The following is an 18,285-nucleotide window of genomic DNA, read 5'->3' on the forward strand; positions in this document are numbered from 1 at the left end:
GCCTTGAATTAGTTTTATCTCAGATCAAGCGTTGACATTTATTTATCATGCCATTTTCCTACATAAAAAGAAATTATGAACACCTCTATTACTTAGATATTAAAAATGTATTAAAATAAATAAATAACATTTATTTATTCAACTTAAAATATATTTTTTAACAAAAATATCCATATTTGTCAGCTACCCTCATATGCAAGCATAAATGTACTGGTTGGCATTTTTATAGTTTTTTTATAGTTTGTTTTATTGTTTGTTATATATTCATAGCTATATTTTTTCATTGTGTTTGTGTGTAAAACAATAAAAAATATAGCTATTAATAAAAAAAGTAATAAATCGCCTAATAATAAATACACAGAAAGATTAATAAGCAGAGGAAAGTAAATTAAACCCCAATTCCTATTACTTGTTTCACTTCTGTTTCAGTTTTTATAACCATTTCTTACTATGTGTAAGTAAGTTGTTGTTTTTTAGCATGTGTGTTTGGCAGTGTTATTTTTTAGGATTACTGATAAACTACTGTCGTTTGATTTGTATTATTTGTTATTTATTTTAATTTTAGTTAAATTATGTCTGAATTGATTATGTCTGTATAGGTCTTTTATTAAGTTTTAGTTTTATTTAATTTGAGTTATTTTAATACTTCAACAAACTAAATGGAAATGAAATAATATATATATGTAGTTGTTTTTTTGGTGTTTGGCTTAGTGTTATGTTAGAATCATTATTATACTCATACCTTTTGTACTTTAATATTTTGAATTGTTTTTAGCTTTATTTTTTGTTTTTCACTTAAATGTTAAGTTTTGACATTTTTGTTGTATGCATTTGTCATTTTTATTTAATTTCTTTATTTTTAAAATGTGTATAAGTAGTATTTATAAAGTTTTAGCTTTGGATCTTTAATACTACAATTGATTGCTTCTGTTGTCCTTATTTGTAAGTCACTTTGGATAAAAGCGTCTGCTAAATGACTAAATAAATAAAATAAATAAATTCACATTTTTATTGTGAGAAGTGACGCGAGTCTGCCTCTGGTTGCTCGTTTCTGTCCTCGCTCGGGCTCCGTTACATCCCGGTCTGCCCTCTGCGCATGCGCACTGCCGCTGTCCGCGCTCGTGAGGATCCTGCGGGAGTGTTAGCTGTGTAATGGCGGCTTCGGTGTTGCTCTCCGCGGAAAGCGCCGTGCCCTCTTTTACCGTCGGCCATCCCGCCGGAGCGGCGGCGGCGGGAACTACTCCTCACGGATTATCCAATGCTCCCGGACCCGCGTCCTGGAACCGCTCGCTGGACCGGGCGCTGGACGAGGCGGCGGCCACCGGAACGCTCACCCTGAGCGGCAGGAAGCTGAAGGAGTTCCCGCGGAGCGCCGCCGGACACGACCTGACCGACACCACCCGGGCCGGTACCGAGCCAAATCTTTATATTCTGTTCCCCTTCAACCGTTAACTCACCCACAAGCTACATTAAAGCCGCAGCGGGCGAGTTTTACACTAGTTTACACTGTGTTTGACTGGTGTAAACACGCGGGTGTGTGCTGGGCTGGAAGCCCATCTGAGCTCATGATCAGCCATTTGTGTCCAATAAATGTGAACGTTTCACCTTCAGGAATGAGCTTTGTCTAAAGTTGAGATTAACTCGTAAACTTTCAGGTCATGGTTGATGTTAATGGGACACTTGAGGAACATGCGTCAGATATCTGTCGAATTCAGCTCCGTGTACGTTACCTTAGTTTATGTGAGACCCAAACAGGTTTGATCATCTTGTTGGCTTTATAAGGTCTGTTTATGAGGTTTTGAGGTATGCAGTCATATTAAAGGGTTTCATCTTTAAAGGGTTAGTTCACTTCCAAAATAAAATTTCCTGGTAGTTTAATTTAACGTACTCACCCTCATGTCATCCAAGATGTTCATTGGCTTTCTTTCTTTAGTAGCAAAGAAATTAAGGTTTTTGAGCAAAACATTCCAGGATTTTTCTCCATATAATGGAATTCAATGGGGACCAACGGGCTGAAGGTCCGAAATGCAGCTTCAAAGGGCTCTACACGATCCCTGCCGAGGAATACGAGTCTTATTTGGCGAAACCATCTGTCATTTTCTTAAAAAATAAAAATGTATACTTTTTTACGACAAATGCTCGTCTTGCACTAGCTGGACTTTACGCCTTACATAGTCATGTTGGAAAGGTCACGCGTGACGCAGGCGGAAGCACCAACCCAGTGTTTACAAAGAAAACGTGCAAAGAAAGTCAAAAGCCCTTTATAAAAAAGGTGGATCTTGAAGTTGGAGGAGAAAATGAGATGGAGTTTTTCACCCAACCCTACCTTTTTGAACCGGAGCACACAGACTAAGAGCTGTGACTTTTCCAATGTGATTACGGAATTTACGGACGCACAATGCGGAGCTAGAGCAAGACATGCATTTGTGGTTAAAAAGTATACATTTTTATTTTTTAGTAAAATGACAGATGGTTTCGCTAGATAAGACTCTTATTCCTCGGTTGGGATCGTGTAGAGCCCTTTGAAGCTGCAATTTAGACCTTCAGCCCGTTGGTTCCCATTGAAGTCCATTATATGGAGAAAAAACCTGGAATGTTTTCCTCAAAAACCTTAAATTCTCTGCGACTGAAGAAAGAAAGACATGAACATCTTGGATGACATGAGGGAGAGTAAATCATCAGGACAATTTTATTCTGGAATGGAACTAATCCTTTAAGTAGACAGAGGTTTGAACTTGCTGAGTTGTTTGACCATATGAGATCCAGCGAAAGCTTTTGATGATGAAAATATTGATGGGTGGTTGCTGGTCATATGAATCAGGGGTTTTATAATCTTTTAGATGCCATGGACCCCCAAACATAATCATCCTCGTCCAAGGGACCCCATCCTAAATTTAAAAGGCTTCTGTATATTTTTTCATGTTTAAAGACGCAATTTATTCTGTGAAAAATTAGTAATATAAATGTGTAAAATATTTAGTTTTCTATTATGTGACATTGTAACATGTCATTTTTGTTTAATTTAATAATATTAAAGTATATATATATATATATATATACATACATATACACGTGCTGTATTTTATTATTATAGTAGATGAACAGATGCTTCACTGATTATTCCAATCAATCTATTGCTTTTTAAAGCGCATGTATGTGTATAGTGACTGAGAATTATATTATTGGTACTATTACTCACTATTCAAAATTTTTTTAAATACCTGCCTCTTACGCACATCAAAACAGGACCTACTGTATTCAAACGAAACTAGTAATGTAGCTTGCTTATCTGACACGTACAGGTGCAGGCATTATGGTTTAGGAGTTTCTAGACGTGTTCGGACATGTGATTTTCATTTCATCGCACGAATGGCAATCAGAAAAGCAGTGTGTCCTGCATGAGAGCTGTATAAGGACCCCATATGTGACCCTGGAGCACAAAAGCAGTCTTAAGTCGCTGGGGTATATTTGTAGCAATAGCCAAAAATACATTGTATGGGTCAAAATTATAAATTTTTCTTTTATGCCAAAAATCATTAGGATATTAAGTAAAGATCATGTTCCATGAAGATATTTTATACATTTCCTACCATAAATATATTAAAACTTAATTTTTGATTAGTAATATGCATTGCTAAGAACGTCATTTGGACAACTTTAAAGGCGATTTTCTCAATATTTCTCAAGATTTTTTTGCACCCTCAGATTTTCAAATAGTTGTATTTCAGCCAAATTTTGTCATATCCTAACAAACCATACATCAATGAAAAGCTTATTTATTTCAGATGATGTATAAATCTCAATTTAGAAAAATTGACCCTTATGACTGGTTTTGTGGTCCAGGGTCACATATATTAATACAAAGAGTTATATTTTACGTTGCATAAAACCTCTTTAAATGAGTCGTGTGTACAGTAAAACCAGTCCAGGCTATATAAACATCTGTCTGAAGGTTTTTACGGACTGCTGTATCTTTTAAGTGTTTGCATGACTGGTAAATCCCTAAATGACTACCTAATTGATCGGCATGCAGATAGTCAGGTTCATTACTCTTCTTAAAAGTTATGAAAATGTCACAGTGACATCTTTGTGTGTACAGTTGCTTTGTGGTTTTCAGTTCAGTGTAAGTGTTGTGGACAAATTGCTGATGTTTGAGAAAATGAACATTTAATTTAGTTTTATTTGCACAAAGTATATGATGCATAATGTCTCAAATTACCATTGCAAAGGGAAGATAGAGGCAGAAAACTATTATTGTAGCTATAACTATTATTTATTGTAGATATCAGTTATATAACAAGGAGCTAATTGCATTGCTTAGAAATTTAGATGCATAATTCACAAAAGCATTTTATATTTAATGTTGTAGGGAATAAAGTGGTGTTTCTTAATGCAAGTATTACTATTACTGCTCTTATTTAACAAAGCCTAGGTCTAGTAAGTGTTACCCCGGTTAGCCGACTTGTATTGTGTTGCACGGTCTGAAAATAGGAAATGGTCATCGTAGCTCAGGACTACAGCTCTGATCCTGAGCATGCTTGGTGTCTTGAGTCTGTGTCAATATTGATCGTCTGTGAAGTGCATGCTGGGATCCACACAAAAATCTCTTGATTTCGTTCTCATCCAAAGCCGGTTCACAAAAATGCAGACCGTAGGAATGAACGGGGAAAAAATAAAGGAAAGCTTTCAATGCTTTTCAACCCCCAAAATAGTTCTATTGCTTTGCTGTGAGTTTGTTATGGTTTGCTAATGACAGATTGTGAGTGCCATACTTTGTTTCTGCCAGAGAGTTTATGGGTCTTTTTTTAGCGAGGTCATTTTCGGGTGATAATAGCAGTTTAACATTGCCTCTTGATTCTGACGGAGAGGTTTATCAATAATGACATTTTGCTTTTTTTTGTTGTTTTGTTTTTCTGTGAAGGCCTCTTGTTACATTTATGAGAAAAAGTGACAGCTGTGATTGGCAGAAATTGAGTAAACAATGTTTCTGACATTACAAGATGCATTTAATGATATATATATATATGATATTTAGTATATATAAACCTATTCTAACTTCTTACGTCTGCATTGTACAATACTGATATACCAGCATAATTATACAACTATGTAGATTTTTACAATAATGTATTTCATACTTTTTTTCTTCCAGAGATCTTAACTTAACTTAAAGGGATAGTTCACCCAAAAATGAAAATTCTGTCATTAATTACTCACCCTCATGTCGTTCCAAACCCGTAAGACCTTTGTTCATCTTCGGAACACAAATTAAGATATTTTTGATGAAATCCGAGAGCTTTCTGACCCTGCATAGACAGCAGTGCAACTGAAATGTACCCAGGCACAGAAAGTAGTAAAGACATCGTTAAAATAGTCCATGTGACATCCAGTGGTTCAACTGTAATGTCATGAAGCTGCGAAAATACTTTTTTCGCTCAATGAAAACAAAAATGGTGAACTATCCCTTTAAATCTTTACAATACAAAATGGTAAAATTGAACAAATTGCCCTGTAAAATCTAATATCATTTTTCATTTTAAGTAACCTACAGAGAAATAATTAACACTTTTTTTAATGGTGACTTTTTCCAGTGTAGGCATCTTTACACAGCTGAGTTAAGGCTGCTCTGTGCCTGCTTAAAATCTAGTTTAAAGATGCAATGTCATATAAAATCCATACTAAATTATGCCAGCTCTGACCCACTTCAGCCCCTAGTATTATAGTATACAGTTGTGAATGCTGTGAACATGCATTTATGCCACCTCTGAGCAGCATTAAACAGTCTGTGGAAAGACACCTGAATGCCGCTTTAGAAGCGCTTCTGTGCCACCTTTGCAATGTAAATGAGGCACAACAGCGTTACATGGTAAATAACTTACAGCTGAGCAATAACAGGTTTTTCAGGAAGCATTTTAACCTCTTTTTCAGTTAAAAGTGCTAACATTTCTTACAGTATGTGAAGTCATTTTAATCAGTCACAGATCTGAATGCTCCACCTGCGGTGTAATCTAAAAATGCGTCATTGAAATGATCTGTTGGCTGTTCATCTTGAATAATTCATAGTCAAGCAGCTATTGTTGAGAGTGTTTGTAAGTCTCTGCTGACTTGACGTGATATTTGACCTCAGATATTTCCTCGTCTGATTGCTTTGGCTGTGTTGTCCTGTGAACTGTGCCAAATGTACTGGTCTCCTGCTAAGGAACGCTGTCTTCCCTCAGCGCAGAAGACTCAGAACAGGTGTCCTCCCTCGGAGAGCGATTACAAGGCCTTCTGGACCACTGTCAATTCAGCGTCACCAGCAGTGCGGACAGCACCATTGTCCCCGCTGACTGTTTAATTAACTTCAGACGCCCATTTAGAAATGTGTGCTGTATTTATTTCTAGCTGCTGTTGTCTTGTCAGTCAGTTGATTAAGTTTTCTTCAAGATGATGGAAGTAAATATTTTGGTCTTGCAGTGTTGGCCGATAGATGGAGGTTTGGTTGTGAATTTTAGGCTCACAGTTAATAGAGTTATATGACCGTTCTGGTTAATTTGCACTCTCAAGGTTTTGTTAACTGGTGAAGATATTTTATTGATTATTTTATTGTGATGGTTTCAACTCGTAAAGGACTCTTGTAGGATATATATGTTTATTTAGTTATTTATTTGTTGGTTATTAATTTATTGGATATTTATTTATTAGTTATTTGTTGGTTATTTAATTATTGGCTATTTATTTTCTCTTTGTTGGGTATTTATCTATTGGTTATTTATTTTTATTTTTATTTTTATTAATTTCTTTGATTATGAAAAGATATTTAATTGAAACCACATTGAGTTTTAGATTTTTTTTTGTAAATCTAAGATTAACATTAAAAACCTTTTATAAATGTTGATGTTTTGTTTTGTTTAATTAGATTTAATAAACCTTTTAAGACTGAATCTCAAGAAACTTCTCAGTTTGGGTCTTCTTAAAATGTAAAAGTGATAAGATAAGAATTTATGTTTTGCATTGCCTGTTTTAGGACCTTTTTAAGGTTTTTTTTTTTTTTTGCATTGTGAATTTTTCCCTTAGTAACATCAAAAATGTTGCATGCAAATGTTCCATTGTAATTCTCAATATTGTCAAAGAGGAAAAAACTTTAAAGAAAAAAAATCTATAAAAAATAAGAGTCACTATTACCAGTACCGTACCTTATATACCGTATTGACCCGAATATAAGACGATGTTTTTTTCTTGGAAATACATCTGAAAAAACGCGGTCGTCTTATATTCAGGGTCTAGACTTTGACATGTCAATAATACACCCACAACAATAGGTGGCGCCAAATACGCATAAAACGAGTGTGCCATGAAATACGTAATGTAATGCGTGTTGTAAAGATCGTGAGTAAAATCAAAAGAAAAACAAAACCTTACAGCTGCATGAGTCGTGACTGTCACGTTAGCCTGATGGGACCAAACTCCCTTTGTGATTTTAAAACGTATGACAGTACCCAGATTTGAAGACTACAGTAAGATTTAACTTCTACTGTTAATAAGATTTTGGTAGGCTACTATTAGAGGGATAGCCTAAATGTCCTAATTCAGATGGGCTACCTGCTTGTTTTTTATGGTATATCAAAAAGTGTATATTTTTTAAATGTGATTGTTGGTACATTTTACCAGTTTTTACCATACTTTCAAAACAAAAATTAAAATAGGAAAAATATGCAATATGAAAATAATTGAAGACAAAATGTGTTTTACTGAGAAAAAACAAGATTTGGTTTTTAAAAAGCCTTTTTCCAAAAGGTACATCTGGAAAAAGGGGGGTCGTCTTATAATCAGGGTCGTCTTATATTCGGGCCAATACGGTACTGTTTTTGTGTGTTACTGTAATGACAGTATGGTATTAAAATTGTAAAAGAAATGTAAAAGTAAATTTTTTTTTGTTGGCTTTTGGTGTGAAATGTAATGTATCTGGACTGATATGTTACATTTACATTTACATTTACATTTAGTCATTTTGCAGACGCTTTTATCCAAAGCGACTTACCATTTGGGGATACATAAAGCGATTCTTCTTAAAGAGGCAAACAGATACAGGAAGTGCTTGTAATACCAAGTTTCTAGACATTGTTCAAATAAGTACAAGCTAGAAAGAGAAGGAATAAATAAAGAGAGAATTTTTTTTATTTATTTTTTTATAATGATGATGATGAAGTCAAGTAGCTTCAAAAGAGATGAGTTTTCAGCTGTCGCTTGAAAATTGTCAGGGATTCAGCATTCCGGATAGGGGTGGGAAGATCGTTCCACCAGCCAGGAATGGTGAACGAGAATGTTCTGGAAAGTGATTTTGAGCCTCTCTGTGATGGTACCACGAGGCGTCGCTCACTAGCGGATCTCAGACTTCTGGAGGGGATTTAGATTCGTAGTAGTGAGTGGAAGTAGGCGGGTGCTGAGCCTGTGGCTGTTCTATATGCAAGCATCAATGTCTTGAACTTGATTCGAGCCGCGACCGGTAGCCAGTGCAAGGAGATAAAGAGAGGCTCATGCATATGTTGATATGCATGAGTGTTTTGAGGAATGCTACCTCTCTCAAAGCGCTGTGGACTGTGGTCATGTCAGTTTACTTGCATTGTAAATGTTGGAGACATTGCAGTTACACACTTTCCCACGCCATGCTTTGTTTTGAACTGAAGCTCTTGGCCTTATAAGCAGGCGTGTGAAGTTCACCGCAGAGGACCTCTGGGTTGCAACATGATGAGCACTTAAACATACGCTGGCATGTCTCCTGTGTTCTGCTCTCAAACACACATCAGACATGGACAAAGAAAGAAGTGTTTGTCTTCATTTTGCAGTTGTCTGTTGTGTCGCATTGATGTGTCCATGACAGAAAAGAGCAACTACAAAAGCAAGAAATTGTGTTGGGCATAAGAACAGGATTGTTCCTTGAAAATCTTTGGGCTTCTTATTGTTATACTGTGTTAAACTTACAGGTTTTTGCTTAGTGCATTGTTCATGAAATTTGTAAAAATTGTTAAACTTCGTGGTCTTGTTCATTTAGTTTAGTGTAGAATAATTCTAGGTGATATATTGAATATTCATGATGTATGTTTTTTATTTATCTCATGTATGAATAGGATAAATAGTGTATCATTTTGCAGTGTGTTTTATTGGAATGACTTATGAAAGAGATATTTGATCTAGAAGGAATCCTTTGAGGGAGATGCAGGATTGAGCATTACTGCAGCGAGTCTGTCTGCTGTTGTCTCGCCTCGAGGCCAGAACTGATGAATGTTGTGCACAAGCATGGAGGAAGTGAAGTCAGCTGGATATTACTTGGTCAGGCTGAAATGCTGTCCGGTGCTTGACACTCAGAAAGCAAACATAAACGAAAAACGAGTTGATGCACATTACTCAGTCTTTGCTCATCTCGGTTCTGATGGTGCATAATGTTGGTGGTTCTCTAATTACAGTATGGTTTGTAAACAGATCGTCACAGGGATCAGGGACTGTTTAGCACAAGTGTTTTGGATCCTGTCTAGGCCTGATACAATCTTGATCCAACTTTGCTTGTTTAGTGGGTGTTTCCAATAACAGTGTGTGTTTGTAAGGTTTGCATGAGTGTCTAAAACCAAGGATGAATCCCAAAACTCCTTGCTCCTAAAAAATAAGCTTTATTGTATTCATGCATATTATAATTTCTTATTTTCTGTGAAATATGACCTGGCATCACCCTCAGATTTTTAAACATCTGCTCACGTTATTGTAAAAGTGTGTGTGTGTCATGAAATCATGAAACTTGTACAATTTAACATCAGTTTAAAAGTTAAACAGAAATTACATTTGGGCACCTGAAATGTTTTTTTTTTTCTCACATTCCGTTTCATTTTTACCAAATTCTGTCCTGAGTTCTCCATAATGGATCCGTATGTGTGCTGGTTTTAGGTAGCAGTCCGTGTAGGAAGCAGACGTTACAGTCAGCAGCACTTCCTGTCTTCCCCATCCCGGATCTCTGCACAGCTGCACAGTTACAAATATAGATCCAGTATGGATTGGAAAGCCATTAGTCCAACCACACACCTCCACAAACAACATACACAGGCAGATCGACACACTGGCCGTGAAGCCATGATTACTTTGATTTATGTAAAACACTGATCCAGGCTTGTGAGATTTGCTCTCTTTTTTATTTAGTAAAATAAATAAATAAATAAAATGTAAATGTATTCAGAACATACAGACAAAATATTTCTTAAATGTATTCAGGAAAAATAGACAAAATCTTTTAAAAAGTTTTTAAACATGTTTTTTTTGCTATTACTATATTCAGGAAATGTAAATGTGTTCATAAAATACCTATATATATATTTTTTAAACAATTTAAAATAATCTTGAATGTTAATGAATTTATAAAAATATATTTTTAGACAAAATATTTTTCAAAAGTAAAAATACACATTTTCATAGTTCTTATATTGTTGTTTTTGCTATTAGTATATTCAGAAAATGTAAATATATTCAGAAAATACCACCAAAATATTTTTTAATCTTTTTAAACGTTCAGAATTTTTTTTCGATTTAAATGTATTCAGAAAATACAGACAAAGTCTTTTAAAATAGTTCAAATATATTTTCATTGTTTTTAAATTGTTGTTTTTGCTGTTAGTATATCCAGAAAATGTTCTCATTGTATTTATATTGTGATTTTTGGTATTGCCGTTTACATCAGACGCTGTTAAAATGAAATTCAAAAATAATCTATTGGCAGAGCCTTTATTGCCCAATAAAAGCGCCGTAGAATCATAGTGATATACTTGATATTTGGGTAGTTGACAAATATACCGTAAATGTGTCCTATGGTGTGACAGCAAAAATTTAGAAAAAGAACTAAGAAAAATCTCTCTTATGCTATTTGTATATTATTAACAATTATTAACAAGAAATTAATTATTAATTTCTCCATTATTAATTACTGTTTTCTAAATTTTGCTGTTACACCACACATGCACGGTATATATATGTCAACAACCCATTTATTGTATTGTTTTAATAATATTAATTAGTACATTGTAAATATTTACCATCTATCGCCCAGCTCTAGTTTCTAATGTAAGTGAAAACAGAATTGCTAGTATTGATGCATTCTGTTTTTCCACTGAGACTAAGTTATGAGACTAAGACTAAAACAAACCAAATCTGAATATTTAATAATAACTATATTTGAGTAATAACTAAACCAGTGATGAATTTTAAGATCAGATCATTCACAAAACAAACTTTGTCTCTTCATCAGGTTAGAGCAGTTCTGTCTTGTGTAATGCAAACCGCACACAGCTAAAATACAACCACACTCGCACACCATCACAGCTGCCATGTGTTGTGTGAAACGGCTGTAAGATCTTCATCATCTCCTGTGTGACGATTGTCTGATGTCTCTCTATTATTAGAGCCAGAATCTGGTCTGATGTAGAAATGAGTGTTAGAGCAGCAGTGAGGATATACTGGCCTCTTTCATATAAGCCAGAACAGAAAAATGGACACTTATCTCGCTCCTAGTACGGCAGCTATTTCTGGTGGTCATGGGGTCCTGCTCGAAAGTGTGTGTGAAGGTTTGTCCTCTGGGTTTGAAGGCTGAGTATGTTTGTGCATGCTAATACATGAAGAGTCACTGGTTTGGAAAAGTATAGAATTTGAGTAATTTCCAGGTCTTGAAAAGTATGAAAAAAAGAAAGCAAAGTATGGAAAAATATTTTCATTTCCAGACTTTTGCCCCAATTTAGTTTTCTTCTAATTAAGAATTTAATGAAAATAATGTATCATACAAGAAGTGTGTTTTCATGGCGGCTGTTTAATGGTTTTTCAGTGATTGCCAAACATGACTAAATTAATTCAAGGTGCACTTTTTCATGTGACAACTGAAATGGGCCAACAGCCACAGAGGATGTGTTAAATTGGACATATTTAGAGGTATTACCCTAAGGAAAGCCACATTTTGAGCAAGTAGATCTCTATTAATTCATGTGCATCCATGCTTTCGTTTTCTTCATAGTAAGATTGTGGCAGTGACACACAAACAAAATAGGCTATAGTATATATAAAACTAGAAATTTTAATGTGTAAGCATGCTAAAAATTCCAGTGTGCTTGTGAATAGTTTCTCGAGGGCACAAAAAAGTTCCTTGTGTGCATGCAAAAGTCTGCTTTTTTTTTACGGGCATGATTACTTTGTGTAGCAAAACACTGATCCAGGCTTGTGAGATTTGCTCTCTTTTTTTATTTAATAGTTTCTTGAGGGCACAAAAAAGTTATTTGTGTGCATGCAAAAGTCTGCATTTTTTATTTTTTACGGGCTCTGTGTTGTCACTACAGTATATACCAAATATAAAGCTGAAAATAATACTTTATGAACCATTTACATTAAACATGGTCTAAAAATCTACAGAGAGGTTTGAATCTCAAATTTGAGTCTGGAAAAGCATGGAATTTTGAAATGAAAAATGTGTAGGAACCCTGTGCTAAAATCAAAGCAAGATTTCTGGATTAGTTCTGAAAAAGATCCTTAATCTTGATGCATGAGGGACTTTATTTACCCCTACACATGTACTAAATGGTTAAACGGTTTAACTTGGAGTATTGTGGGATTGAAAGTAGTCTGGAACAAGTGAGAAATGTGTCAAAAAGGCTGCAGCCGGACACTGTGTATTAGAGGTCGACCGATAGTGCTGTTTCTAGATCGAATTCAGATTTCAGATGCAGCTTTATTTTTTTCTCACATTCCGTTTCATTTTTACTAAATTCTGTTTAAGCAGGTCTAATTAATTGAATGTGTAAATGCAACTTAATTATTACTTTTTATTTATTTTTAATTAATTAGTTCATTTTATTATTATTTTTATTATTATATTTTTTAATACAATAATATGGTCCTATGAAATGTTTTTTTTTTCTTCTTCTGTGTTGTGTATTTAAATTTTTCTGGTTATCAAATGAAGGCATAAAACATTAATTTAATTCATCCTTTAATCAAATGAAAATTAACCAAACACTTTTCCTTTGCAAACAAAGTGCTGCACAACAGAGGTTTACTATTAAAATTAAAACTTGGTAGACAAAATTGTGCGATTTATTCCTTAAAAAAAAGAAAGTTTTAATAATTTTATTAGTGGTAGTAGACTAGTAGTAGTGAAAACACTGCGTCACAAGTGCTTGTATGTGTGAAGTAGATTTATTTGCGCCATTCATTCACACTTTGTAATTTTGATTAATTCATCCAAAATTTGTCAAATTTCATGACATTCTGTCTTATACAGTAAATTTAGTTTTTATGACTGGATTCCATGTTTTCTGCATTGCAGTAATCATAAGACCCTATAAATTAATGTTTTTTGTATAATCTGGGGATGCATTTTGTATTTCAAATTAAAATGTAAAGAGTTTGTATATGTGTGCGTGTGCATGCAAATACAGCGAGCGTTACTTGGATTTATGCATTGTCATTTGAGCATGCATTTTGTATTTCAAATTAAAATGTGACAACTGTAATAACTAATCATGCATATATAATATTTAATTGACTGTTTTGCAAGCAATCATAGATCATAATACAACCACAACCATGTACATAAGACAAGTACACTTGACTTCTGCATACACAGTGCTGTGAACCCTCAAAAGGGATCAATCACTTGTTCTTCCTGGCTGTCAGTAGATGACTGGACAAACCTGGATAATACGCGTGCAATAGAAATTTCTTTCTCTTTTTTTTCCCCGTGCAGACTTGAATCAGATCCCCATTTTACCATCTGTAGCAGATGAGTTCATGATGGTCAGCAACTTCTGAAAGATCACATACTTCAGATCGCTGTCCTTCATTATTTTTTTATTTATTTGTGTTGTATGAAGTATTACACAAAAAGGTAGAAATAGGCTTATAAATTGATGTACTTTAGGTCACAGGTGTTGTGATTAGCCAGTTTGATGAGCCTTAATATTTCCTGCTTCCAATATCAGCCAATTCAGATCAATAACAGCAAAAAAAAAAAAAAAAATATATATAATAAACATTTTGGCTGATGCTGTTATATTTGTATCATTTCCTTGACCTGCAGGAAAGTAGAACAAATGTTTAGAGGGTTTTCAGAGACTGTGTTTCCAGCACATTGGTCCAAACACACTTTTACATGAGCAAAACCAAAGACAGGTGTGCAGCAGTCCTGGATGCCAGAAATGCGTTTCTCATTGTCTCTTTCTCTCTGTTATCTGTCCTCTCAGATCTATCACGAAACAGGTTGACGGAGCTGCCGGTGGAGGTGTGCATGTTTGTGTCGCTGGAGAATTTGAACCTGTACCAGAACTGCCTGCGTTCACTACCAGAGAGTCTGATCAACCTACAGTCCCTCACCTACCTAAACATCAGGTCACAGACACAGCATTCATAACATAACATGCAAATACATTATGTAAAATATTGGTATTGAACCATTTAATTGTTACCACAGATAAAAGACAGCTGTGTTTTAACATGGAGTTCTGGAGATATGAAAAACATTGATTGGATTTGTTCGGTTAAAAAAAATTTCAATTGAGAATCCATTTGTTCTAATAATTCATGATTTGATTTTGAGATTCAAACCATCTATTATTATGCATTTCCAAAAAAGATTCCAACCGTCTGACAAGTAACTCATTGTAGTTGACTTAGTAACTCACCAAAACCATATTTTACTCAGTTGCTGTGCGGCAAGTGTTAATTAGTGGTGTTTTCTAAAGCAAGCAAACTTACAAATGAGGACAATGGAAGCAAGCAAAATCAACAAAAGAGCAATGATATGCAAGTGCTATAACAAATCTCAGTTAGCTTAATGCAGTACACGTAGCAAGGATTTAAAAAAAAATATATAGTAAATAAAAAGAAAACAGAATAGAGCAAGCTAGTGTTAGAGGCCTTTTTTGCTTTTGTTAATTGTATAATAAATAAAAAGAAAACAAATAGATAGAATACAAAAAGATTAGAAAAGTTAGTTTTTTTTTTTTTAAGAAAACAAGCAATAAATGAATAGAGTGCATGTCTAAAAGGGAATAGAATAGAATTTTTTTAAAGAATAGAATTAGAATAGAGAGTGCTAGAATAGTGCTAGTTAACAACAACACTGTTAGCAACCTAAAACCATTCAGAACTCTCTAGTAACCGCATTGCCCTTTGCAACCACCTTTATTATTAATCATTCAAGTGAAAGTACCACTCACATTTATTTAAATCTAGTCATTGGACTCTGCGGTTTCTTATTCCCTTGGTTGTCATTTTCTCTCTGCAGTCGCAACCAGTTGTCCACTCTCCCTGCTCATCTGTGCCGACTGCCGCTCAAAGTTCTGATCGCCTGCAATAACAAGCTGGTGTCGCTGCCGGAGGATCTGGGCAAACTCAGACAGCTCACTGAACTGGTGTGTGGACCAGCGCTATTCTCACTAGTTTTCTCTCACTAGTGCACTTTACTCATCAATTCTCTCTCTCTCTGTCTCTGTCTTCAAGGATGTCAGCTGTAATGAGATCCAGACGCTTCCTCCACAGATCGGTCAGCTGGAAGCTCTGCGTGACCTCAACATCCGCAGAAACCACCTCGTTCGTCTGCCTCCTGGTCAGAATCACACACACCTGCACCTGTATGAAATGAGCGACCCTTTCTTTGTAGATGTGCTTGTGTCATTTCTGTGTTGATCGGTTTGCAGAGTTGGCTGAGCTGCCGTTGGTCCGGCTCGATTTTTCCTGTAATAAGGTAACGACAATCCCAGTATGCTACCGCAATCTCAGACACCTCCAGAGCATCATTCTGGACAACAATCCTCTCCAGAGCCCACCTGCACAGGTAACACACGTTCCTGTTTTGATCTACACTGAAGAAATAGGTCATTTTATGAAAGTAAAAAGATTTTCGAATGCTATTTCAGTGCTTGTTTAAAAGTTAGGAGCATCTCTGTGAGGTTACACATCCTGAGGACCATCTTTATTGACGTGTTTCTGCATCTTCTTATAGATCTGTATAAAGGGAAAGATCCATATATTTAAATATCTCAACATGGAGGCGTGTAAAGCAGCATCAGACCTTCCAGACTACGACAGAAGACCACTGCCCTACGGATCCTAGTAAGAACTCACTTCAGTTCACTGGGTTTTGTGAGCATAATGTGTTGCATAATAATAAAGCAACGGCCGTGTCTCTCAGAGGACACGCAGAGCAGGGCGATTCTGCAGATAAGAAGGGAGGGAAAGGAAAACACACAGACAGAATGAAAGCTTGGATTGATTGGAATGAAGGTATGAAGACAGGAGAGATTGCAGCAAAACCGGATGACAGTAGATGAGATGATGTAGAGATCAAACTTCTCGAGATTTGACAGATGATATATAGAACTTGTGTACAAGCAGTGTGTACAAATTACAGTACGAAATCTTGAGGAGAGGTTGCTATTACTTATCTGAGTAATCAGGTTATTTTTTGTGGTGGCGAATAAAATAAAATATAAAACAAAACATTAAAATGTTAATAAAATAAAATAAATTTAAATTGAAGAAGGGGCCCAAGCCATATGTATAGACCAGAAAATCAAAAAGACTTAAGATAAAGTAAAATAAAATATAGAATATAAATACAATAAAATGTTAATTAAATTCAAAATAATAAAATTAAATTAAATAAAAAATTTAATAAAATGAAAAATTAATTAAATGGGTGAGAAAATGCAACAGACTTGCATTGAAGGAGGGACCCAAGCCATATCAAAAGACCAGAAAAATATATAAATATAAAATACAATAAAATTTAAATAAAATTGAAAAACGAAATAAATAAAATAAGTGAGAAAATACCACAGATTTGCATTGAAGGAGGGACCCAAGCCATATCTAGAGACCAGAAAATCAAAAAATCTTCATATAAACTAAAATAAAATATAGAATATAAACAAATAAATAAAATAAAAATAGAATAAAGTAAAGTATAAAATAATAATAAATAAAATGAGAATATACCATAGATTTACATTGAGGGAAGGACCCAAACAGTCTCTAAAAACCAGAAAATCCAATAGACTTGAGTGTGGGCTGTTTTGATTTGGACCAGTAAAAAAACACCCACAACTCCCTAGCAACCACATAGCAACGTGTTGGAAAAAACCCCCTCAAAACTCTTCAGCAACTGCATAGCAACACCCTGGCATTGTGGGTGTTTCGCACAGGCAAACCACTCACATTTTATACAGAAACTCTTGTTAAAATTGATGTTGGTGTTAGAAAATAATTTTTTTGCAGACTATTTGAATGTGTTTGGTCCTCATGAAACCTCAGATGATGTGATGTTGTTCTCTCTGGTCTGTCTGTTTCTCAGTGCAGAGGATTTGTATTCCGGCCGGCCGTACGGAGCTCTGGACTCTGGCTTTAACAGTGTGGACAGCGGAGACAAGAGGTGGTCGGGAAATGAGGCAAGTGCTATTCAGATCACTCTATCAAGAATCCACTCTATCCAGCTGTTATTCTCCATTATCGCTTATTTTATTGTTCTGTTCTTCCTTTTTCCCATCTATCCCTTCTTAAAGCCTTCAGATGAGTTGTCAGACTTGCCATTGAGAGTGGCGGAGATCACCAGAGAGCAAAGACAGAGACGAGATCGAGAAAGAGAGCGCGAGGATCATCGGACGGGGTCTCACGTGACCAATGGCACATGTGAGAGGCTTATGAAACACTACAGTTCAGACTCTAGTGATAAGCCACGAGAAGCTGTCCATTACAGGAATTTAAATTTTTCGTTGTCTTTCTAAAGTGGAAGCAGAGCTTGAACAGATAGACTTCATTGACAGCTGTACGGGGGATGATGAGGGGGAGGATGGGCGGAGCCGTAGAGGCTTGGAGCCTGTCAGCCTCAGCTCACAGTTTATGGCCTACATTGAAAGACGAATCACCAGAGAGGTGCGCACTACTGCTTAATGGTTGATCACATCAGTTCTAGTCAGATTTTGTTGTTAACACAGGGCTAATGATAGCTTTACTATGTTTCTAGGGTTCACCTGTGAAGACCAGCCCATCCAGAGAATTAAGAACCGATGATCCGAGACACCAAACCTCCTTACATAACCGGTACTGAGCTAATTAAACTTTCATGACAATTACAGTGTATAATGTACATCTCCACACTATCATAAACAGTAATGATCTTGTTTTTCACGCTTGTTTCCCACCTACTTTGATATTTTTTTAAATATGTTTATATATAAATACATATATACTGTATATATATATATATATATATATATATATATATATATA

General features: G+C 35.4%; 1 protein-coding gene across 1 annotated transcript in view; it reads left to right on the forward strand.

Annotated features, from left to right (window-relative positions):
- Window positions 1-1,055: 1,055 nt before the first annotated feature.
- LOC107660703 (leucine-rich repeat and calponin homology domain-containing protein 3-like) overlaps window positions 1,056-18,285 on the forward strand; it is a 26,598-nt gene continuing 9,368 nt past the window's right edge. Inside the window, exons 1-10 of the mRNA XM_016450094.1 lie at window positions 1,056-1,408; window positions 14,241-14,385; window positions 15,284-15,410; window positions 15,499-15,604; window positions 15,696-15,832; window positions 16,001-16,110; window positions 17,351-17,444; window positions 17,559-17,685; window positions 17,783-17,928; window positions 18,020-18,096. Coding sequence (XP_016305580.1) covers window positions 1,153-1,408; window positions 14,241-14,385; window positions 15,284-15,410; window positions 15,499-15,604; window positions 15,696-15,832; window positions 16,001-16,110; window positions 17,351-17,444; window positions 17,559-17,685; window positions 17,783-17,928; window positions 18,020-18,096 — 1,325 coding nt within the window. The 5' untranslated portion in view covers window positions 1,056-1,152. The remainder of the gene's footprint in view (window positions 1,409-14,240; window positions 14,386-15,283; window positions 15,411-15,498; window positions 15,605-15,695; window positions 15,833-16,000; window positions 16,111-17,350; window positions 17,445-17,558; window positions 17,686-17,782; window positions 17,929-18,019; window positions 18,097-18,285) is intronic.

The sequence above is a fragment of the Sinocyclocheilus anshuiensis genome, unplaced genomic scaffold, assembly GCF_001515605.1.
Source record: "Sinocyclocheilus anshuiensis isolate Anshui unplaced genomic scaffold, SAMN03320099.WGS_v1.1 scaffold948, whole genome shotgun sequence".
Taxonomy (NCBI): Eukaryota; Metazoa; Chordata; class Actinopteri; order Cypriniformes; family Cyprinidae; genus Sinocyclocheilus; species Sinocyclocheilus anshuiensis.